Source organism: Lissotriton helveticus, chromosome 7 (assembly GCF_964261635.1).
Source record: "Lissotriton helveticus chromosome 7, aLisHel1.1, whole genome shotgun sequence".
NCBI classification, from domain to species: domain Eukaryota; kingdom Metazoa; phylum Chordata; class Amphibia; order Caudata; family Salamandridae; genus Lissotriton; species Lissotriton helveticus.
In genome coordinates, this window is record NC_136068.1 from 308,956,689 (window position 1) to 308,979,883 (window position 23,195).

The 23,195-nt window shown below is 51.8% G+C and overlaps 1 protein-coding gene across 1 annotated transcript in view; it reads left to right on the plus strand.

The window, feature by feature from the left end:
• CTNNBL1 (catenin beta like 1) overlaps positions 1-23,195 on the plus strand; it is a 477,418-nt gene that overhangs the window by 206,917 nt on the left and 247,306 nt on the right. Inside the window, exon 9 of the mRNA XM_078652114.1 lies at positions 1,746-1,804. Coding sequence (XP_078508240.1) covers positions 1,746-1,804 — 59 coding nt within the window. The remainder of the gene's footprint in view (positions 1-1,745; positions 1,805-23,195) is intronic.

Genomic DNA, 23,195 nt, shown 5'->3' on the forward strand with positions numbered 1-23,195 from the left:
TCCGAGCCTGCGTGCCTCAGCCCACCTCCCGCGTCTGGAGAGGGTCGGCCGCGATCAGCGAGCAGCGCCACCCAGATTCTTCAAGTGGGGACCGGTAGTCGTTGGCGCAAAGAGCACTCCCCTGGTAAGCCCTGGGTTGATCGTGGGAGCTCGCCCCAGGCCTCACTGCAGATCCTTCCAGTCCCCGCCGGGTAGCGTTCGTACCCCCAAAATCCCAGCATAGAGTCACTCGGAGCCGTTCACAATGTCCAGACCAGGGCCGCAGAACGCAGGCCACCGCTGCTCCAGCTCTCGTTGGGGCCGAAATTTCAATGCGCAGGTCCAGCGCCCCCCTGCCAGCCCCCGGGCGGGCCCTGCATCAGCGAACAGACCGCCAGCCGCCACTCGGTCAATCCGCCCCTCGGGACGCCCAGGCGCCGCAGGCAGTTCCCACTGCAGCACTCCGTCACTCCTTGCCTCCCGCTGCGCCTCTTCTGTCTCCGCTGTGGCTGTCTTGACGGCCCGGCGGCCCTGCGTTCAGCCGCGCCCTGCCCGCCCAGCGCACGCCGGGGCCCAGCTCTGCAGCCGGCCGGGAGATCAGGGGGGGGAGGGGCGCCACCCACCTCCGCTCGCCGCTACGGATTCCGCCACTGCTCCGGCCCGCACCAGTAGTCCGCCTCCCGGCTCACCGCCTCACCTCGGCGCAGCCCTCTAGGTGCCTCCCTGCAGTCCGGGCCTCCTCACAGCGCAGCACTCGGCGCTTTCACTTAGTCGGCGCCGCCATCTTGCCGTCTTGGTCCGGCCAGACCGGGCCAGTCTCCAGGTCCGCTCACACTCGGCGACCAGTGGCCAGTCGGGGTTCAGACGCAGCCCACCACGTCAGTGACCTTCCAGGACCTCGATGTCCGCCGTCAGGCGAGCAGGGGCTCGGGTTTACAGGAGAAAGTACGGGGCTTGGCGCGGAGCAACTCGCTCACGCAGCCATCCCGGTCAGCGCTTAAGCCACGCCCCCTCCTCTGGCTCTCTCCTATCACATGCTTTTCTTCCTATGGCCTCTTTTTTCGCTGTCTCCATCCTGCTTATTTTTCTCTCCTTTTCTTTCTACTCTTACTTTATCTCCGTTTGCTTACCAGGTGGCTTTTTCTTTTAACTCCCTTTCTCATTTCCTTACCTTTCTTGTCTTGCTTTCACTGTATAGTTTCTTTTTTTTTTGGCTTCCTAGTTTTCTTATATTTTTGTCCTCTCTTCCCTTTTTTCACTCATCTTTCCCCTTTCACTGAATTCCCACCACAGATTATTTATAAAAATATAAAGTCATTTAATACAAGCTCTATGGAAGTACAATTATTATCTTTTGCTTGGTCTGCAGCCGGGATCCTTCATTCACTTGCTTTGTAACTGTGACTCCCTGTCTCTGCAGCCTTCGTGATGCTGTCCCCCTAGCTGTAAAACAGCACCATCCTTCATCTTGTCCTCAGGCCCCATTCAGATCTTTTGTTCCTCCTCTCTCTTCATCACACTTTCTTTCTTTATCTCTCTTGCTATTTTCAACTCACTTTCTCTCCTCCACGTACAATTCTCCTTAGCGATCCTTAAGCCTCCCTACATCTTCCTTAATAATGCATGGATGCATACAAAATGTCACGTTTTCTTCCCCCAATGCCTCTGAACTCTGTCATGCTGTATTGATTCCCCAGCCTGGATACATCTATGTTCAAGTGATGTAAAAATCTTGCACCATCTTTGTTTTTTGTCTGTTCTGGCAGAGACGCGGGAGCTGCTGGGGGAACTGGATGGCATTGACGTGCTGCTTCAGCAGTTATCGGTGAGTAGCGCGCTGTTGCCTGTCTGAGGGCGGCATCCTCATGGACATTTTTTAATTAGTAGGGGTGAGTGGGCAGAAGACAGATGTGCTGAGAGGGTGGGTCTGCATGAGAGGGGCATGCTGAATCAGCAGTTGTGTGTTAGTGTGCATGACTCCCAGCTGGTACTCCTCCTAAAGTTCACCTGCTATGGAGCAGGCATATGACAAATTACTCTCTGAAAATTAGACTACTTTACTACAGAAATGAAGTGCTAACACTGGTTAATATAGCAGGTCAGGTTGGTGGATGCCTTAAAACAAGTGTTGATTGTTGTTGCACCTCCTTTTAAAAATCTGTTTGCCCATGCCCTAGGGCCTCAGACTCTTGTTGTCTAAAACCTAGAAGTCCACTTCGGCGTTGGGCCTTGGCGCTCTTGAAGACGTCAGTAAAACCATCGGTTATAAAGATTCTCTTACTTCTCCTCATCAAACTTGATTCTGTAGTTTGCAGTAAAAAATATTATGAGAAAAAGGTATACAGCAAAATAGTTGTTAGATAACGCTATCTACTGAAATATTAGAATAAAAAAAGTTGTAGATTCCCCCCCAAAAATTAAACATATTGGGGTACATGCATCAACCAATTTTTGCAAGCGCAAACGGTGCGATTTGCAAAAATAGACCGTTTGCGCCCGCAAAAATGGCATTTGCGATGCATGAAGGGTCAAGGCACTTGCAATTTGAGAATTTGCAATTAATTGCGAGTTCTCAAATTGTGATTGAATTAAGGAATCGCATTTTGCCATTCCTTAAATGCAATGCAAGAACCACTTTGAAGTAGCGATTTCGCTACTAGGGGTTGCAAATTACCATGAAGTTGTTTGCAAAAACTTAAAAAAATGCACTAAAGTGCATTTTTCAAAGTCGTAAGTTGCACACACACACACACACACACGTCCTTTGGACATGTGGGTGACTAACATTTGTGCACAGATCAATTTCAGGGGTGCAACAGGGTGTCATTTGAACACCCTTGCACCCTTGAAATTGCATGAGCAATTTGCGAGTACCTACTGGTATTCGCAAATCGCGCATGCAATCTCCCAATCATTCCCATGGGCCTGTAGGACCATAGGAATGAATGGGAAAGCATTCCTTAATTGCGACTCACAATTTGCGAGTCACAATTAAGGAATGTTTAGGAATCGCAATTTGTATAGCGATTCCTACATGCATAGTCTTTTGCGATTCCTTAATTGCGATTCCTTAATAATCGCAATTAAGGAATCGCAAAAGCCTACCTTGATGCATGTGCCAGATTGTGCCTTATTGGGTAGATGGAAATGTATTGGCAAGGGTCATCTACTCCTAAACTACAGGAGCATTTACAATGAGCTGTGGAAGGTGGCAGTGAACTAGTAATGTGTTTTAGGATACAGGGAATGGTAGCGTTAAGGAGTAGTAAGGAGTAGGTAGGGTTTTGAGATGTGCAGCAGAATGGGGTTATCGGCTTATAGGGTACAGAGACGGTAGTGTTAAGGGGTAGTCAACGTTTTTTAAGGGCTCAGGGTGGAGTAGCATTAGGGGGTGGGTTGGGGTTTTTGGGGTTCAAGGTTGGGTAGTGTCAAACAGTAGTGAGGGGTTTTTAAGGTTCAGGGAAGGGTTGCATTAAGGGGTTCGTAGGATTTAAGGAAGTTTAACTTTAAGAGATATTAAGGGTTTTTAAGGCTCAGAAAATAGGTGGCATCTTTGGCATCTCTGGGCACAGGGCACTTCCACGAATCGCTGCCCCGGAGGGGCGGGGGAGGGCAGCAGCGCGGACAGCTCTCTCCACGTGGACGTGCCGAGGCGCTCACAGCTCCCCGGTCAGTCTGCTGCAGCCCGGGCTCTAGAGATCAGCCGTTCGGAGAGCCCCACCCGCCGGGGCCGAGGCGCGCTTCCCTATTTTCCCTCTCCTATCTGCCTCAATTAAGTCCATTTGCAAGCCATGCTAAGCAAAATGTCTTAAAAACATTGGTTATGTTAACTCTGTTCCCAGTCTCTACCTACCTCCGGCTCGAGCCTTTTGAGATGGAAAGCGTTTATATGCGGACAGGATTTAGCAGCCCCCACTCACACTTAGTCTTTCCCCACAAAGCAAACCACTCTTGTTGTCGGTTTATTAAAGTCTGTTCTTTATTTCAGTCAGCAAGCAAGCCCTACACACTATTGCATCACAACATGTTTGAAGCCGAGTGCATCGTCTTAACGCAGCAAGCGATACGCGAGGAAAAGCTGTCCGCTCCAAAATATACTTTCTGCGATCGTTAAACCGTGTTACGTACTGCTGTTGCAAACTTTTTAGAGCAAGGACTAATATTGGGAGGGAGGGGTGGGGGGGAGTGAGCAGACTAAGAGACCAAGTAGAGTGTGAAAAAGGCCTCTTTAATGAAACAGGTGCACATTTACACAACGTAACCTCGGCAAAAGCCTAACAATCTAAACCTTTACCAATTGATTGTATTGTTTTTCCAACCCCCAAAACACCCACCCCCGCCCCTCACCCTCCGTCAAACCCGCCCCCACCCGTACATACCCCATCACATATTAAAACCATACAACAGCCCCATTACAACATTATAACCTCAACAGGCCCCAAAACCATATCTCAAAACCCCACTTACAGCCAAAGCCCGACCAGATCCCCCAGCCTATGCCTCCAAACCCGAATTCCACCTGCACAACTTCCCCTGACAAAATCCAAATTCCAAAATATCAACTCCCCTCATGCCCAAAAGTGGCAAATCAAATTAATCCGCACCGCACCTGTTCCAAGCGACAATGAAATAACCATAACAGAAACAAGCATTGGAAATGCAATAGGTCTCGCAGTAGTAAAGTTTGAGCTATAGGTGTTATTTTTTTTTTGTTTTTTATTTATGTGTTGTTTTTTCTAAATAGCTAAATTAATAGCTTTCTTCTTTACAAAGCCAATAGTTATAATTTTTGTAAATGTGACACCTCTAGCATTTGTAAAGCAACATGTTTTGTATTAACGGGACTTATATGTGACTTATATGTATTGATATAAAAAAAATCAATGGCTTAAAAAAACAATTAATAATTAATACGTAAATAAAATGGATTTTATTTTATATTGCCAATAGCTTAAAGTTTTTTTAAATATATTTAGTGAAGATGCTGTGGTTGCGCTGAGTGAGGGTGAGTGAGGGTGAGGGTGAGGGAGGGGTTGAGGGTGAGTGAGGGTGAGGGGTTGAGGGTGAGTGAGGGTGGGTGAGGGGTTGAGTGAGGGTGAGTGAGGGTGAGTGAGGGTGAGTGAGGGTGGGTGAGGGTGAGTGAGGGTGAGGGGTTGAGGGTGAGTGAGGGTGAGGGTTGGTGAGGGTGAGGCTTTAATTGATGGAGCCCTTTGAAACCTTGTGATGACATAGATCTATGCTACTTGAGAGGCACTGTAAGGGTGTCAGCTGCTGAGCTGTGGAGTGCGTGATTGTAATGGACACGTATAAAAATGTTTGCACGAGTTACAGTCTGATGGTGTATTACAAAAAATCTATAATTTGAAAGCGCTTTTTTCTTAAACCTATTTTTTTTTTACACATTTTGTGACAGCCTACCGTATTCTGGTATAATGTGAGTTTAAAACAACTTCATTTTCACAATGCTTTCTGTCACATTCTGGGCCCTCAAAACACTAAAAATACACAAGTCATTCTTCCCCACAATTGCCTAAGAGGTACATCCAAAGCAATGAGTGGTGTCAACAGAGATGCATTTATTTGTAACGAGCTGTAGTGTAAGTTCACATGCAGCTTGCAAAATGCATTATTTTTAAGGCATGGCGATCAGACTTTGAAAACCAAACACCGAGACATTGCTGAAACACAGAAGCAAGACCACAAGTTTGCATCAATTGAGGGCCACAGAACACCAATGTAGAAAACAAACATAAGGAGTAAATAAATGCAAACTTTTACACATCAGATCTTCTCAGTTAATTATTTTCCGTAGAGGGCTTCTAACTCATTCTGCACTGGAGCGCATGACAAATCACCTTTGTTCACTCGTTTGTCTACTTGCTAAATGTACTGGCTAGAATGATGTTGAAACCCGGGACAGTCCCTACACATTCGGGTCACCCGGATACACTGTGGTGTGGATCCTAATTAAGGAAATGCACTGCAGTACATGCTAAACAGGTAGATTTCTGTATTATTTGCGCTTGCTTGCCAAGAAATAAAGTTGGGACGGTGTCATGATGTGTGTACATTCTGTCAAGAGGTGGGGCTGATAGAAGTATATCTCATTTCAACAGCGCAACTACCATAAATCAAAGATAAGAGCTTTATTTCACGATTTTTGCCGTGGGAAATTGTTTATTCAACTCGTCGGTGACACACCACAGCGCCCACTCGTTTGTTTACTTCTTTGCAGCCCTCGCACGCATCTGCGCTCTAGAACCACATGACCGGGCTTGGTAAGAGGCCAGAAAGGCAGACAAAATACACAATTCGCTCACTGATCCAGCGGCCACGTTAAAGTCAGGCAGGAAATTACATGTCCCATCCTTCAACAAAGGAAACAAGCATTTGCACCGGAGGCCAGTACTTACCAGCATAGTCCTAGGTCTGTACCGCATTGATGCTGGCTGCGGGTCGGCGGCTCTTTTGCCGAGGATGATCTTCAGAGCTGGGAAGAGAGCAGTGGGCTAACTCGGGAGGGGGCGGAGCGGGTAAAATAAACAAACGAGACGGAGGGAAGAGAGGGGAGGGGGGAGGAGAAATGCGACACGGCGGGAAGGGGAGGGGGCGGAGCGGGTTAAATTAAACAAACGAGACTGAGGGAAGAGAGGGGAGGGGGGAGGAGAAATGCGACACGGCGGGAAGGGGAGGGGGCGGAGCGGGTTAAATTAAACAAACGAGACTGAGGGAAGAGAGGGGAGGGGGGAGGAGAAATGCGACACGGCGGGAAGGGGAGGGGGCGGAGCGGGTTAAATTAAACAAACAAGACGGACGGAGGAGAGGGGAGGGGGGAGGAGAAATGGTACACAGCGGGAAGGGGAGGGGGCGGAGCGGGTAAAACAAGACGGACGTGCACGCGCTTTTAAGCTCAATGCGCATGCGCATTGAGCTTAAAAGTCACAGGCACTGCAAGGAATCGCCACGATTCCTTGCAGTGGATCAAGAGTGGATAAGCCCCCATAGTCTCGCTTGCTCGATGCGCATGCGCATCGACAGGCGAGACCTAAAAACCCCATGTCCACCTGTGACAAACAGCTGCGCCCGAATAAAAACCAGGACAGAATAACAAAACCCAGAAAAAAACCAAAATTGGAAGAAGGGGAGGCAAGACCCAAAAAAGAGGGAGGGAGGGAGGGACAAAATCTCACTATGCTAAACACCCGGCCACCAGGTCACCTAAGCCTAAAATGGTGGCCGGGGGGAGGAGCCCAAGACCCTTAAAGGCTGGGCTCCTCCAAAACTAAAAAGAAGCCCAAAAACAGCCCAAGCCCTAGCCTGCTTCAAGATGGCCCCCACCCGCCCCTCCCAAACAGCCCGGGGGGGGGGACCTCCCGGGGGTCGGCTGCCCCCCCCCAAGGCCCCCTTCGGAGGGAGGGGTGGGGGGGAGTGAGCAGACTAAGAGACCAAGTAGAGTGTGAAAAAGGCCGCTTTAATGAAACAGGTGCACATTTACACAACGTAACCTCGGCAAAAGCCTAACAATCTAAACCTTTACCAATTGATTGTATTGTTTTTCCAACCCCCAAAACACCCACCCCCGCCCCTCACCCTCCGTCAAACCCGCCCCCACCCGTACATACCCCATCACATATTAAAACCATACAACAGCCCCATTACAACATTATAACCTCAACAGGCCCCAAAACCATATCTCAAAACCCCACTTACAGCCAAAGCCCGACCAGATCCCCCAGCCTATGCCTCCAAACCCGAATTCCACCTGCACAACTTCCCCTGACAAAATCCAAATTCCAAAATATCAACTCCCCTCATGCCCAAAAGTGGCAAATCAAATTAATCCGCCACCCAGAAAGCAGTGGGAGAGGACAACGAAACCCACCTTTCTGCCCCCCAAACAACACTCAAAAACCTGCGAGACCGAGGGGTGTAAAATGACACTAACCCAAAGCATTTTTTACCTTCAAACAGCGGGACAAAACCTCCCGCAGTTCCAAAAGATACAAGTCCATCCCCATCCGGGACAAATGAACCCCGTCACTGTGGAAAAAAGCTACAGCATCATAACGGATGTCACTATGAACAATCCGACCAAACCCCAAGTCTCGACAAAACCGAGACACCTCAAGATTAACCTTCCTGCGGGACTTGTCAATAGCTTTAGGTTTAACCGCATTGCGCCAACACCTCCTCGGAATCAATTCTGTCCACAGGACGTGACACCCTGCCCATTGCTGATGTAACAAAGAAAGATCCTTTTTCATGGTCCGAAGAAGAACAACACCTTTAACCGAACACAGGTCATTCTCCCCAAGATGTAAAACTAAAATATCCGGACAAACCCCCCCCACCAACCATGAGTTAAGAGCTGGAATAAGATCCTTCCACAACATACCCCCCCTACCCTTCCAAACCACAGTAAATAAACGTTCATTAAAGCCCAGCATAGCACCAAAGTAACTCAAACGAGCTTGAAGCTGAGCTCTTTTAACGAAGGAGTGTCCCACAATCCATATCGTCAGGAAAGCGGAACGAGGACCAGCCACAGAACCTGCAAGAAAAAGAAGTATCAGAAAGGCAAAACAGAAGAAGACGCGGGCGCATTCCCAACCGCACGTCGGACATAGCGCTGAAAACAGTTTGAAGTCCAGCGCCCCAAATGCATTATGTCCTCCCTTGACCAACCCCTGTGGAAAGCCTCAGTGGCAGCTCCAATTCGTAAAGAATGTGTGTCATAACGAGACTCATCCAAGCCAAGATGACGCAGCGCTTTCCGCAATACCATGCGCAGTTGATATGTAGTGACCACAGAACCATCCAAGTGTTGAAAAACATTATGCTCCAAAACCCCACCCGAAAGCTCCCACCAGCATCGCGCCCAGCGCAAAGGGCAAGTCTCCAATGAAGAAACAGCTTCTAACCAAATACCCTTGCCTTGTTGCCTCTGATCCGTCTTTGAATGAGAAAGCCAGATATGAACTCCTCTACCTGACAAACGAACATCACCCCACAAAATTCCTTTGTTAAACCGATTACCCAACAACTCAAACACCCTAAAGGCGCCAAAAAACATCCAAACCATCAAGGTGGCTAACAGGCAAGCTTCAGACCTATCCCTACACACTGCCGGCAAAATCGACACTACACTTGCCAACCTCTGCCATGACAAAGGAGACCTCATCGCCCGAACACCACCCCGCTCCCGAGCCCACCCTTCCAACATTCTCCTACCCAATTCCCCCGCAGATGGTGAGTAACCCCAGAACAACTTACCCATAAAGGAAACACCCGCCAACTTCCCAGCAATAGTAACTCTGGATAAACCCCTATCCATTAAACACAAAATAAACTGAACCACATCCTCAGATCTTTGCCACGGCAGTTCTCTCTTGACAGCTCCAGAAGCCAAAAATTCTGTCCACGCCAACTCATAAGCTGTTCTTGTGGAAGGTGCCAATGACCCTACAACCAGCTGAAAGACCCTGTGTTGCCTACCGTCCACAGATGTTCCGGCATGGGAGTCGGCGTCTCGTCTGCCTCCAAAGCTAGCCCACGGAATCTCTCCCACTGTGAACGAGACAAAGCATCCGCAATGTCATTGTCCACACCAGGAATGTGCAGGGCCCTAAAGCAAATATCAAATCTAAGGCATCCCAACACAAAGACCCTGAGCAGTTTCAGAACTTGCACATCCTTCGCAGATTGTCTATTGATCACCTGAACCACAGCCAGATTGTCAATCCTGAACAGAACCTTCTTGTGAGCTAACTCCTGGCCCCACAACGTAACCGCCACAACAACCGGAAACAGTTCCAAAAAGGCAATGCTCCGTCCACCATTCTTCCAATTCTCGGGCCACTGCTGAGCACACCATTTTCCTTGCCAATACAAGCCAAAACCCTCACTACCAGCCGCATCAGAAAAGATCTGCACATCCCACATCCAATCAACCTCTCTGTGTAGAGGAACACCATTGAAGGAATGCAGAAAGGTGACCCACATACGCAAATCCTCTTTGACACCCGCCGACAGCCGAACCCGGTGATGCGTCAAGTAACGCCCAGACAGAGCCCTGCCTAGACGCCTACAGAAAGTCCTGCCCGCCCTGACCACCCGACATGCAAAATTAAGGTGACCCAGTAAGACCTGAACCTCCCGCACCGTGACTTTCTCTCTAGGTAACATTTTTTCCACCAACTCCAACATGTTCCGTTTCTTATCAAGGGGTAAACGAGCCTGCATGGACTGAGAGTCAAGTTCAATGCCCAAAAAAGACATGGTCGCGCAAGGACCCATGGTCTTCTCCGGAGCCAAAGGAACACCCAAATGAACCATAAGTGTCTGGAACTGAACCAAAGCATTCTGGCAGTCTAAAGAATCAGCAGCACCCACAAAAAAGAAATCGTCAAGATAGTGAGTGACCAAAGTGTGACCAGATTCCTGTGTGAAGAACCATTGTAAGAACGTACTGAACGTTTCAAACAACGCACATGACATGGAGCATCCCATTGGCAATGCTTTGTCCACGTACCACTTCCCAAGGAATTGGATACCCAGAAGCGGCCAATCTTCAGGATGGACTGGAAGCAGTCGAAATGCGGATTTAATATCGCATTTAGCCATCAAAGCAGAAGGGCCCGCAGCCACTACCAAAGACATGGCCACATCGACAGAAGAATAGGAGACAGAAGCCGCTTCGTCATCAATAAAGTCATTCACAGAACTACCCTCTGGCCACGACAAGTGTTGGATAAGCCTAAACTGCCCCGGGTCTTTTTTGGGAACCACTCCAATTGGTGAAATAATTAAGTTCTCCAAAGGCCAATCATCAAAAGGACCAGCCATTCTGCCTTCACACACTTCCTTGTTCAACTTCTCCTGGACTATATCCTTATGTTCACTCGCTGACTTAAGGTTCTTCGACCATCTCCTCACACGAGGCCCCGCATAACCTAGATGAAAACCATCTCTGAAACCAGACACCAAAAACTCTCTCAGCTCAGCAGACCCATAACCCTGTAGCGCCTCAGACAAATGTAGCACATTAACCGGTGTATGAGCCTTTGGGCCCAACACCTGATGAACCTCTCCCTCCCCTGGGAGCCTGAGGTGTCTGTGGCGTGGCATGATGTGTTGAACCCTGCTGTGACCACTGTGGCCCACCCGGAGGTCTGAGTCCCCAACATCTTGACAGAGGGTGGCTCTTTTTCCCACACTGCGAACATTCATGTCGGAACTTACAAAACTCTCTAGTGCATGTCCCTCGATTGAAATCCCAGCAGGTCCCAACATTAGCCTGTGCTGATGTACCTGTCCCCACCCCTCCCCGGGTGGGTCGCGCCTGAAAGGGGCGATTAAAGTAAAGGCAAACCACTGGCCGTAAAGATTGTTTTACCACTAGTGGACGCACCCATAGTGTGTTGCCAAAGGTCTGTGTCTAATTCCCCCCATTTCGCCTCAGGATCCCAAGCCATACGCGCCCTAAACTCCTCATCATATTGCGCCCAAGCAAAGTCATTTCTCGTGATTTGAGCCTTACGAATCACATCCATGTATTTGAACAGTGAAACGCAGCGCTCAGGGAACTTCTCACAGTATACACTGGCGTATATTAAAAACGCCGCCGTCCAATTTTCGATGATCAATGGGACTTTAGGGCGCTTAGCTAATTCGTATTCCTCCTCCTTGGAACCCTCTTTAGCACGCACTTCCCTATGTAATAACTTTAAGAGTTCCACAAACTCACCATTCCATATTTTCTCCTTAGTGCTCAACATTAAATGAGCTCCCAATGGCTTAGAGACGCCCATATAGGGCAACTTCTTAATTTTCAACTCTTTACTATGCAAAACCTTACCTGTGTCAACTGCGACTGTAGAAGTCGCACTGTCAACCTTAGCAGCCACAACCTTGGCGGCTCCATCAGTACCCACACTCTGGTCTTTAACATAGCGGCCCTTGTGTAACCTACCCTCAGACCCTGTAGAGACTAAATCCTCCCCCGACCCCACAGACACCATCTTAGCCGGAAGCTCCACATTCTCACCTGGACGTAACAAAAGAGGCTGATTTGGCTCCGCTCTCCACTCCACATGCGAAACGTCATCCGCCGTCCGAGGAGCCCTCACTGAGGGGCCGAGCGCTCGTGGTCTGGACAATTCCGCTCTAGCACGCACCACCGGTGCCTGTGAAGAACTAAGAGATACATGAAAATGTCCCCCCGGACACAGTATCACGCACTTCACCCTCCTCAGGGCTATCCTCATCGTAGTCAAGAATTAACGATTCATCCAACTGGGGAGGGGCAGGCAACACCACCTCCTTCCGGACCCTATCAAGGGTCTGCGAACGATCACGGGCCTTACCAACCCTTAAATGTGAGCGAGGCGGGGAAGCCGACTGTACTCGCCGGTACGCCCCACTACTAACACCACTCACAACACCTTTCTCCGTCATCAAATTTGTAAGAACCTGCGGAGCAAGAGAAGTCGCGCTTGACCTGCTCTTGGGAACTGCGCTGTAATCCCTCGGTGGAGCCAGGGAGATCGCGCTTGACCTACTTACACTGGCTGCGCCGCCATCCCTCGTTGGGGCCACTGAGGTCGCACCGAACCTGCTTTTAATGGCCACGACGGGATCCCTCGTTGTGACGGGACGTGCCGCGCAAGGCTCCACCCTCTTTTCACCTTGGCGCAAATGGGCTGCCTTCCGCCCTACCAAGTCCGCTGCTCCAGACTGCTCCCTATCCTGAAAAGAAAAAGGCCGGACTGATGTGCCGGGGTTCTCACCACTTAAATAACCAGCAGTTGGGAATACGTCCACCGCTGCCCTACCAAAACTCTGACCGCCCTCCTGAAAACCACTCGCAACAGGCCGTTTACCTTTGAGGACAGCGCTCAAACGAAGCGGAGGGGGAGAAGGGGCACAAACTTCCTCATCACTGCTGCCCGCCAACATTGCCTGAACCATAACCGACGCTGGACCCTGAATTTGCGAACCCAGGGGTACGCCTTCCTGATGCGCCCCTTCTAAAAAACCCGACGCCCTTTGCTGACCACCAACCTGTAAACCCGGAAACAGCACCACACCAGACCTCACACTCTCCACACCTTGAGTCTTACCTGTGTCCAACTGTGCTGCGTCACGCAGCCCTTCAGCCCAAGAGGGAAAAATATCCAGACCCCCCCAAGACCGAACCCTGACCCCCGGGTGAGCCTCACCCACATTACCCACCCCTGTAGAAGACCCCAACATCCCCCTGTCCACAGCACCAGACAAGGAAGGCACCTGAGAAAAAACAAACTCCTCACCCCCTACACCTGCGCGCAAAAGGGGGGAAACATCATGCCCCCCGGTCTGCGCCCACTCTCCTTCCCCCACAGAACCACTACACACTGAAAAAACTTCCCCCCCAACAGATAAAGGAGGGGAAAACAATAAGGGGCTAAAAGGCACCCCAGTTGACACTGCTACACCCACTCCCTCAGAAGAAGAACCAACCTCCTGTGCAGTTGAGAAAGAAACTCTATGTGACCGGGAAGGAGTGAACAGAAACCCTCCCCTTGCCTCCCCCGGAACTTGCAAAACAGATTGAATAGAAACATCCTGCAAAGGAACCACAGGGGCATGCCCCTGTTCAACACGCCCGCTCTGAAACGGCACAGTAATCAGCGCCTCGCGCTCCGCAAAGGCCTCTGCCCCTCCCCCCACAGCGACGTCACCAACCGCCACCGCAGAGGTTGAGGCAGAGCGCCGTGCACCCCCACGTTGTATAGAGGCCCGACGACCTTGTTGCGAGGGAGCCGAAGCGGCTCGCTCCCTAAATGCTGACACAGGCACAGCAGCTGACGGAGCCCGCATGGGTTCACCACCCGCCGGCCCACCTGCCACGCACACCCCTGACACCACAGGCTCCGAGAGCCCAGAACCCCTGCCCCGCTGCGCCCTCACCGCGGGGGCCGCTCTGCGAGAACGCGAGCGGCCCCGCTCACTTACCGCCTCATTACGCCGACGCTTCGGCGAGACACACGCCGCCACTACCGCTGACACTCCCACCGACGCCCGGCGCTGGGGCCGCGGCTGTTCGACCTGCCGCTCCCCAATCACCAAATCCAGGCGGCCCGCCTCGCTAAGGAGGCGAATCGCCTCTAGTACACGATAATCCTCGGCTGCCATCTGGGAATATAAACGATGAAGAAAAACTTGACAATGACGAACAAAACTCACTATCACAAAATCTCACTATGCTAAACACCCGGCCACCAGGTCACCTAAGCCTAAAATGGTGGCCGGGGGGAGGAGCCCAAGACCCTTAAAGGCTGGGCTCCTCCAAAACTAAAAAGAAGCCCAAAAACAGCCCAAGCCCTAGCCTGCTTCAAGATGGCCCCCACCCGCCCCTCCCAAACAGCCCGGGGGGGGGGACCTCCCGGGGGTCGGCTGCCCCCCCCCCAACCCCCCCTTCCGTGCACATGCTGTGCAGTAATGTTACCCGTAGACAGGGCTGCAAATTACCTTCAAAGTTAGGTTCCTGTCTTGTCATTCATGCATTTTAGGAATTGCAGAGTAGTTCATGCTCATCTTTGGTGTGCTTGCCCTTTTAAAACACATTTGCCATTTGACGTGATGCTTGTAGCTCACTACCACAAACGGCAGGCAGGCAGGCATTTTTCTTGAAGCACATGCATTAGTGAGCATGTGCCAGCAAAATGGTTTTAGTCCTGCTGTGATTTAAAACCGCATCAAACAGACGGGTTATGCCCTAATCCCCCTTGGAAACATCCTGGCACAAACAAAACGAGAAGCACAGAAAATGATGTCCAGGGAAAAATATGCACAAGTAACTATAGCAGGAAGACAAAACAAGTTTGTCTCATACTTGGGAGCCAAGTCCCCAAATATATAACTTGTCAACTCTATAAACTCACGAGGACGTCCCCAGTTCTTTTACCATATCTTTCCTTTATTATAGATATGGGTATCTGCATTATTAAACATTTCTCATAAAGCAAAAAAAAAAAAACACAATATAAAATAATCATAAAGTTGTTCAGAATCTTTTGTAGTACCCATCCATTTTGACCTGGTTGCACATAGATACACATATCACAGCAATCCAGGGGGAGGTAATCCTTTTCACACACTACCTTAACAGAGAGGGAGCCCCTCTATATTCAATCATTTGTATAGAGTGTAACAAACCTATTCAAAAAATCATATTTCAGTTTAGATGGACTCCTCCACTTCATATGTCAACGCATTTCAGCCCACTGGGTCGGGCCGCCTCAGGACAAGGGTAACACAATTGAACACAAATACTCCAATTTGGCCAAGACCGCTTCATATAGTCGGAACCTTACGCCATGGTGCATCTGTTCAAGTATCCTGTCCAGGAATCTCACAAGACTGTTTCTATACAACCCGGAACCCTGTTAAACAAGCATTGGCATAGCCAATAGGTCTCGCTTGTGGGACCTAAGTATTTAGTTATGCAGCACAATATCCTTGGTGCAACCACATCAACTGTTGTGTTGCTAATCTCAAAGAAACAGGTTAGTGTTAGATTCCTTACCTTAGAATATCCCCAGGCGTCAGACTGGATCCAGAAAGTTTTGCGTAGCAGTACCCCTGCGCGTCGGTAGGCGTCGTCCGCGGCTCCGCGTCCGTCGGCGTCGTGATCGCCAGGATGACGTCATCGGAGCACTTAGACGCCGCCCTCTCGCCCTGACATCAGTTCTTCTTTTTTCCGCGCCAGCAAGCACAGATCCGGGAAGAGCAGTACTCCTAGTCAATTTTTGACTAACTTTTTGATCTTTTTTGGATCACTTCTCGAGTCGATCCTCGACTCGCTGTGCCAGTAGGGATGCTCGGGTTCAAACCCTGCGACGATTGTCACCGCTTGATGTCGGTGACCGACCCCCACCGTCTGTACCTTTACTGTCTCGAGGCCGACCACGATGACAAGTCGTGCCCCGACTGACGGGCCTTGACCTCGAAGGCTAGGTGGGAGCGGTCCTGTAAGCGTCTCGAGCTCCGGCAGTCGGCCCGCGCCACTCAAGGTCCTGGTCCAGGAGGAGGTCGAGGGACCGGTCGCCGTGCCGCAGCCATCGCCGCTCGACGAGTCAACACCACTCGTCGGCCTCCAAGTCCTCAGGTAAGTCTAGGCACTCCAAGAAGAAGTCGAAGAAGCGTCATTGCTCTTCTGACTCCCCCCGACACTCGCGCGATGCGGCCGGGGGTTCGGGCGACACCGCCCACGTGGCTCCGACGGAGCCGCAAGCGCCGCGTCCAGCTCCATACCTGCCGGTCCCTTGGCTGCACGCGACGCCGGAGGAGATTAGTGCTTTCCTCACGGCCATGAGGTCGCGCTTCCCTATATCAGAACCTGCCAAGGCGCCTTCGGGCCCCGTGGGTCCGTCTGTGAGCCCTAGCGGGCCGGCAACTCCGGCCCCAGCACCATCGGGTGCTTCGGCCCCGGCGCCGTTGACGACTCCGGTCCCGATGCCGCAGGGCTCCTCAGGATCCAGGCCTGGATCCGTAACGTCTCCGGTCGACCTTACGACCCCTACGCTGGTGCCGTCACCAAGGGTGTCGCCCCCGATGCCGTCCCCGGACGACGTCGTCCCCGATTCCAGCCCCGGTCCGGATCCGGCATCGTACCGGCTCTGCCCGGCGCCGTCTTCGACGCTGATCGGTGAGCCCTTCACCGACGACCCAGCTCCATCATTTTTTCCTGACTATCAGGAGATGGATGACGAGGAGAACTGATGACCCTCTGGCACTGCAGTGCCAGTTGAGCCAGGACTGGGCAGACGAGCTGGGGGAGGCCAGTGGTATGGACACTTCGCCCGACACTGGATTTGTCTCCCCTCCTGCCGTGGCTATGGAGGAGGGGGCGGCTTACAGCGTGGTGTTCACTAGGGCAGCCAAGGCCTTGGCTCTTGAGCTCCCTGTCGCGGCCGTGAGGACTAACCTCCTCACTGAGGTGCTCAAACCGCAGACAAGCTCCTCGGAGCCTCTACTGCCGTTCAACGAAGCCCTCACTGACGTTCTGGTGGGCACTTGGTCCAAGCCCTCTACGTGCCTTCCCGTGGATTGGAACATGGCCCGACGCCACCGCCCGGCTCCGGGCGAGTGCAGCTTCCTGTCCGTTCACCCCACCCCGAGAGCCTGGTGATCCAGGCCTCTACCTCCCAGACCGCATTCCCGACCGCTCCTCTGGATCGGGAATCCAAAAGGTACGATCAGTTTGGGAAGTAACTGTTCTCCTCCCTGAGTTTGGGGTTGCGGTCTGTCAACACCGCCTGCCTTTTGGGCCGTTACACCCACTCTCTGTGGGATACGGTTGCAGAAGGGCTGCCGCAGTGCCCGATGGAGGTCCAGGCAAAGCTTACCCAAGCCCTAGCGGAGGGACGGGATGCATCACGCTATTCAATACGGTGTGGACTTGACACCACGGACTCGCTAGGTAGGGCGATTTCGACGACAGTGGCGGTTCGCCGCCATGCCTGGCTGAGGTCCGCCAGCTTTTCCGGGGGATGTCCAAGCCACCCTTATGGACATGCCTTTTGATGACTGTCGCCTCTTTGGCGACAAGGCGGACAGTGCGCTGGAGCGTTTTAAGGACTCCAGGGCTACGGCCAAGTCCTTGGGCCTTGGCCAACGCCAGCAAACTTCCGCCTTTCGCCCCTTTCGTGACCAGCTAGTCACAGGCTGCAGAATCAATCTCAACGCGGTCGCGGACGTGGTAACCTCCGTGGCGGTGCCGGAGGACAGCGGCAAGGTCAGTCCACATCCGCCCCTGCAGCATCTGCCTCAAAGTCCTCCTAGTCCGAGCTTTCAGGCCGATTCGACACCAGTGGGGGGCAGGGTTCGCCATCACCTCCTCCACTGGCGTACCATCACATTGGACAGGTGGGTGCTGCAAATCATACGAAGAGGCTACTCCCTCCCATTCGAGGCGACCCGTCCAGCCATGCCACCGCAGTACCATTGCATGTCGGGGGATCACTTGCAACTTCTGCAGGAGGAAGTTACGGCCCTCTTGGCCAAGGGGGCCATCGAGCACGTTCCTGGGCCAGAAGTAGGAAGTGGTTGCTATTCCCACTACTTTGTGGTACCCAAGAAAGGCAAAGTAGGCCTATGCCCTATCTTGGACCTACGGAGCGTCAACGGCTTCCTCCGGAAGGAGAAGTTCAAGATGCTGACTTTGGCTCATTCCTAGCTGCCCTGGACCCAGAAGACTGGATGGTAGCGTTGGACTTGCAGGATGCGTATTTCCCCATCCACGTCCTGCCGGCCCACCGGCGTTACCTGCGGTTCACGGTAGGCCACGAGCACTTTCAGTTTACCGTGCTCCCCTTCGGCCTTACCAGCGCCCCACGGGTGTTCACGAAAGTGATGGCGGTGGTCGCAGCTCATCTGCGCAGATTAGGGGTTTCAGTCTTCCCCTATCTCGACGACTGGTGGTTGAAGGCGGGCTCGCCCCAGTCAGTCGTCTCCCACCTTCAGACTACGGCCGACCTCCTGCACTCGCTGGGGTTCTCCATCAACGGGTCGAAGTCACACCTGTGCTGCTCTCAGAAGCTCCTTTTCATCGGAGCGGTTCTGGACTCAGTTTCGGGTTTATCCCCCGAACAGCGGGTTCGGGATATTCAGGCTCTGATTCCGATCTTTCAGGCTTTATCCCGGGTCTCAGTCAGGTTGACGCTGCGGCTCCAGGGGCTGATGGCCTCCTGCATCCTTCTGGTGCATCACGCCAGGTGGCTTATGCGGGCTCTGCAGTGGGACCTGAAGTTTCAGTGGGCACAGCTTCAGGGCAACCTGTCAGACCACGTCCTGATCTCGAGGGCACTGCAAGACAGTTGCAGTGGTGGCTCACGGACCACGATTGGGTCAGCGGCAGATCTCTCTCCCTTCCCCAACCGGAGCACGTAGTAGTGACAGATGCGTCCCTCCTGGGATGGGGAGGCCACATGGGAGAGGGTGAGATCAGAGGCCTCTGGTTTCCGGCGGAGTCCCGGCTACACATCAACCTACTGGAGCTGCTTGTGATCCGGCTTGCACTGAAAGCATTCCTTCCCTCTGTCCGGGGAAGTGTAGTGCAGGTGTTCACGGACAACAACACCGCCATGTGGTACTTCAACAAACAGGGCGGGGTGGGGTCTTGGACCCTTTGTCAGGAGGCTCTACGCCTCTGGCAATGGCTGGAACACCAGGGCGTCACCCTGGTGGTTCAACACCTGGCAGGTTCCCTGAACGCTAGGGCGGACGAACCCAGCCGCCGGTGCATGATGGATCACGAATGGCGTCTGAACTCGGACGTGGCTCAAGGCCTCTTTCAGCAGTGGGGAGAGCCTTGGTTATATCTATTCGCCACCGAAGAGAACGCGCAATGTCATCAGTTCTGCACGTTGGAATTTCCAAGTCGGCACTCGCTCGGAGAAGCTTTTCGTCGAGAGTGGAGCTGCGGTCTGTTGTACGCCTATACCACATCTGCCCAGAGTGCTGAAGAAGATCCAGCGCGACTGGGCCCAAGTCATCCTTGTGGCTCCGGACTGGGCACGAAGATACTGGTATCCTAAGCTACTCAGCATGTCAGTCGATCCCCCCCATTCGTCTGCCTCTCCAGGAGGACCTTCTGTCGCAGCAGAAGGGGACGGTACTCCACCCGAACCTGTCCAGTCTCTACCTCCATGCGTGGAGATTGAGCGGCGTTAGTTGAGGCCATTTGACTTGCCTCCTGAAGTCTGTGATGTGATTCTGGCAGCCAGGCGTCCCTCCACAAAATCGGTATACGCCTGCAGGTGGAACAAATTTGTGGCATGGTGCACAGCAAAGGCTGTGTATCCACTTTCTGCCCCCTTTCAGATGTTCTCCTCTTTCTTCTTTCTCTTGCCCAGCAGGGCTCTGCTCTGGGCACTAATAAGGGCTACCTCTCTGCCATTTCAGCCTTCTTGAGGCTTCCTGATCAGCCTTCTCGTTTCAAGTCCCCTGTTGTAAATAGATTCTTGAGAGGCATCACACACATGTTTCCTCCTGTTCCTTTTGTGATGCCTCAGTGGGGCTTGAACCTTGTTCTAACCTATTTGATGTGCGCTCCTTTCGAGCCACTTCACAATTGCCCTCTTCGTCTTCTGACTCTTAAGACTGCATTCCTGGTTGCCATCACCTCTGCCAGGAGAGTGAGTGAGCTCCAGGCTCTATCTTCTAAACCTCCTTTCCTCTCTGTCCATCCGGACAAAGTTGTTTTGAGAACTCGTCCTTCTTTCCTGCCCAAGGTGGTTACAGCCTTTCATATCGGGCAGTCCATCACCTTGCCCACCTTCTTTCGGCCTCCACATCCCTCGAAAGAGGAAGAGAGGCTCCACCGTCTGGACCCTTAATGTGCGCTCTCCTTCTATCTAGACCGCACACGCCAATTCCGGGTGGACGACCAGCTCTTTGTTGGTTACGTGGGCGCGAAGAAGGGACGGGCGGTGCACAAACGGACCATCTCTCGGTGGGTCGTGTTGTGCATCAAGTTCTGTTACTCCTTGGCGAAAAAGGAGCCTCCTGTTGGGCTGAGGGCCCATTCCACTCTAGCCACGGCGACTACTACTGCCCTGGGTCAGGGAGTCCCCTTGCAGGACATCTGTCAAGCAGCTATGTGGGCTTCGCTGCACACGTTTGCTAGACACTACTGCCTGGACAGCCAAGTCCGGAGAGATGGCTTTTTCGGCCAATCCGTTCTCCAGGACTTTCTGGTGTGATCTTGGTTTGCAGACCCACCACCGGGGTCGGTATTGCTGGGGTATCTATTTTAAGGTAAGGAATCTAACACTAACCTGTTTCTTTCAGATGCACAAGTTACTTACCTTCGGTAACAATTTATCTGTAAGAAACAGTAGTTAGTGTTGGATTCCTTACCGCCCCACCCATCCTCCCCGGTTTGCGAACCGATATCTAGGGTTAAGGTATCTCCCTTTGAGGGTCCTAGTTTCATGGCACTAGTGTCGGTCTCTGGCATGGCTCTGCGTTCCTGGAGCGGAAAGCTATGTACAAGAACTGACGTCCGTGCGCGAGGGCGGCGTCTAAGTGCTCCGATGACGTCTTCCCGGCGATCACGATGACGGACACAGAGCCGCGGACGACGCCTACCGACACGAAGGGGTACTGCTACGCAAAACTTTCCAGATCCAGTCTGACACCTGGGGATATTCTAAGGTAAGGAATCTAACACTAACTACTGTTTCTTACAGATATATCGTTACCGAAGGTAAGTAACTTGTGCAAGACTTATAAGGTCCCAAAGGCGAGACCTATTGGCTATGCCAATGCTTGGTGTGGTTGTGGTTGTGGTTGTGTGTGTGGTTGTGTGTGTGGTTGTGTGTGTGGTTGTGTGTCTGGGTGTTGTGTGTGGCTGTGGTTGTGTGTGGCTGTGGTTGTGTGTGGTTGTGGTTGTGTGGGGTTGTGGTTGTGTGTGGTTGCAGGTGTGGTTGTGGATGCAGGTGTGGTTGTGTGTGTGGTTGTGTGTGTGTGTGTGGTTGTTTGTGTGGTTGGTTGTGGTTGTGTGTGTGTGTGGTTGTGTTTGTGGTTGTGTGTGGGTGCGGTTGTGGGTGCAATTGTGTGTGGATGTGTAGTTGGGTGTGGGTGCGATTGTGGGTATGTGTGTGGATGTGTGGTTTTGTGTGTGTGTGTGTGTGGTTGTGGGTGTGTTTGTGTGTGTGGTTGTGGGTGTGTGGCTGTGTGGCTGTGTGGGTGTGTGTGTGGTTGTGTGTATGTGTGGTTGTATGTGTGGTTGTGGTTGTGTGTGGGTGCGGTTGTGGGTGCAATTGTGGGTGTGGGTGGATGTGTGGTTGGGGGTTGGTGCGGTTGTGGGTGTGGGTGGATGTGTGGTTGGGGGTTGGTGCGGTTGTGGGTGTGTGTGTAGATGTGTGGTTGTGTGTGGTTGTGTGTTTGGTTGTATGTGTGGTTGTGGTTGTGCGTGTGGTTGAGGTTGTGTGTGTGGTTGTGCGTGTGGTTGTGGTTGTGTGTGCGGTTGTGTGTGTGTAGTTGTGTGTGTGTGTGTGTGTGGTTGTGTGTGTGGGGGTGCGGTTGTATGTATGGTTGTGTGTGGTTGTGTGGTTCTTGTGGGTTTGGTTGTGTGGTTCGTGTGTGTGTGGTTGTGTGTGTGTGGCTGTGGGTGTGTGGCTGTGTGTGGCTGTGTGGTTGTGTGTGTGACAGTAATACTAAAAGCATCTCAAAATAAAAGAACACAAACATCGAGTTTATGGAAAGAGAAAGCACATTGTAAGTCAAACGGGCGCAGCAAAGCATTAACACAACAACATGTTCTTTGATGTTTGATGTTCTGTGAACGAGAACATCAAAGGGGTGCTGCTAAAGTGATTGCGGGCAAAAGTGATCTCGGTCGCTTAAGAAGTATGACTAGGTTTGCCATTTGGCGCCTCGGCTCCTAAGCGCGCGCCCGTGCCCATGCACTTTAGCTCTAAGCTGGCCGGGCTGGCCATGGTAGCATTTTTTGAGCCCTCACTAAATGTCTCGCCACTTCAGCGCATGCGCTTGGTCAGGCGAGACCTAAAAATGACCAATTTATTTATTTTTATTTTGCGTGTTTGTACCGCGCTAGGATCACTTCCCGAAGGAGTATCTCCGCGCCTTTGGCAGCCAAAAAAGCAACTAGCGGACCCTAACCATAAACATAAGTCAATTTTGAAAAAGGAATGTCTTTAATTGCTTCCTAAAAGGAAGGTGGTCCTTGCACTGTCTCAAATACAGTGGGAGGCTGTTCCACAAAGTTGGACCAGCAACCGTAAGAGATCTTCCCCCTTGTCTCACTTTGCTAAATTTTGGAATCTGTAACAATGCCTGCTCACTGGATCTCAGAGAGCGTGTCGGTGTATACCAGGAGAATTTATTAATCAGATATGCTGGACCATTTCCCTGTAGACACTTATGCATTGTACAGCAGATCTTAAACTTCACCCTCTGTTTGATGGGTAACCAATGCAACTTCTCCAAAAGGGGTTTAGAGGGGGTGCGAGAGGGCTTGTTCAGGACCAGACGGGCAGCAGTATTCTGGACTACCTGGAGTCTAGAGATTACCGCTTCATTTGTTGACAACAACAGCCCATTGCAGTAGTCCAAGCGACTCAATACTAGGGCCTGCACCAAGGTTCTCCTAGTAGAGTCAGGTAGTAAAGGGAAAACCTTTCGTAGCATCCCGATGATATGGAAGC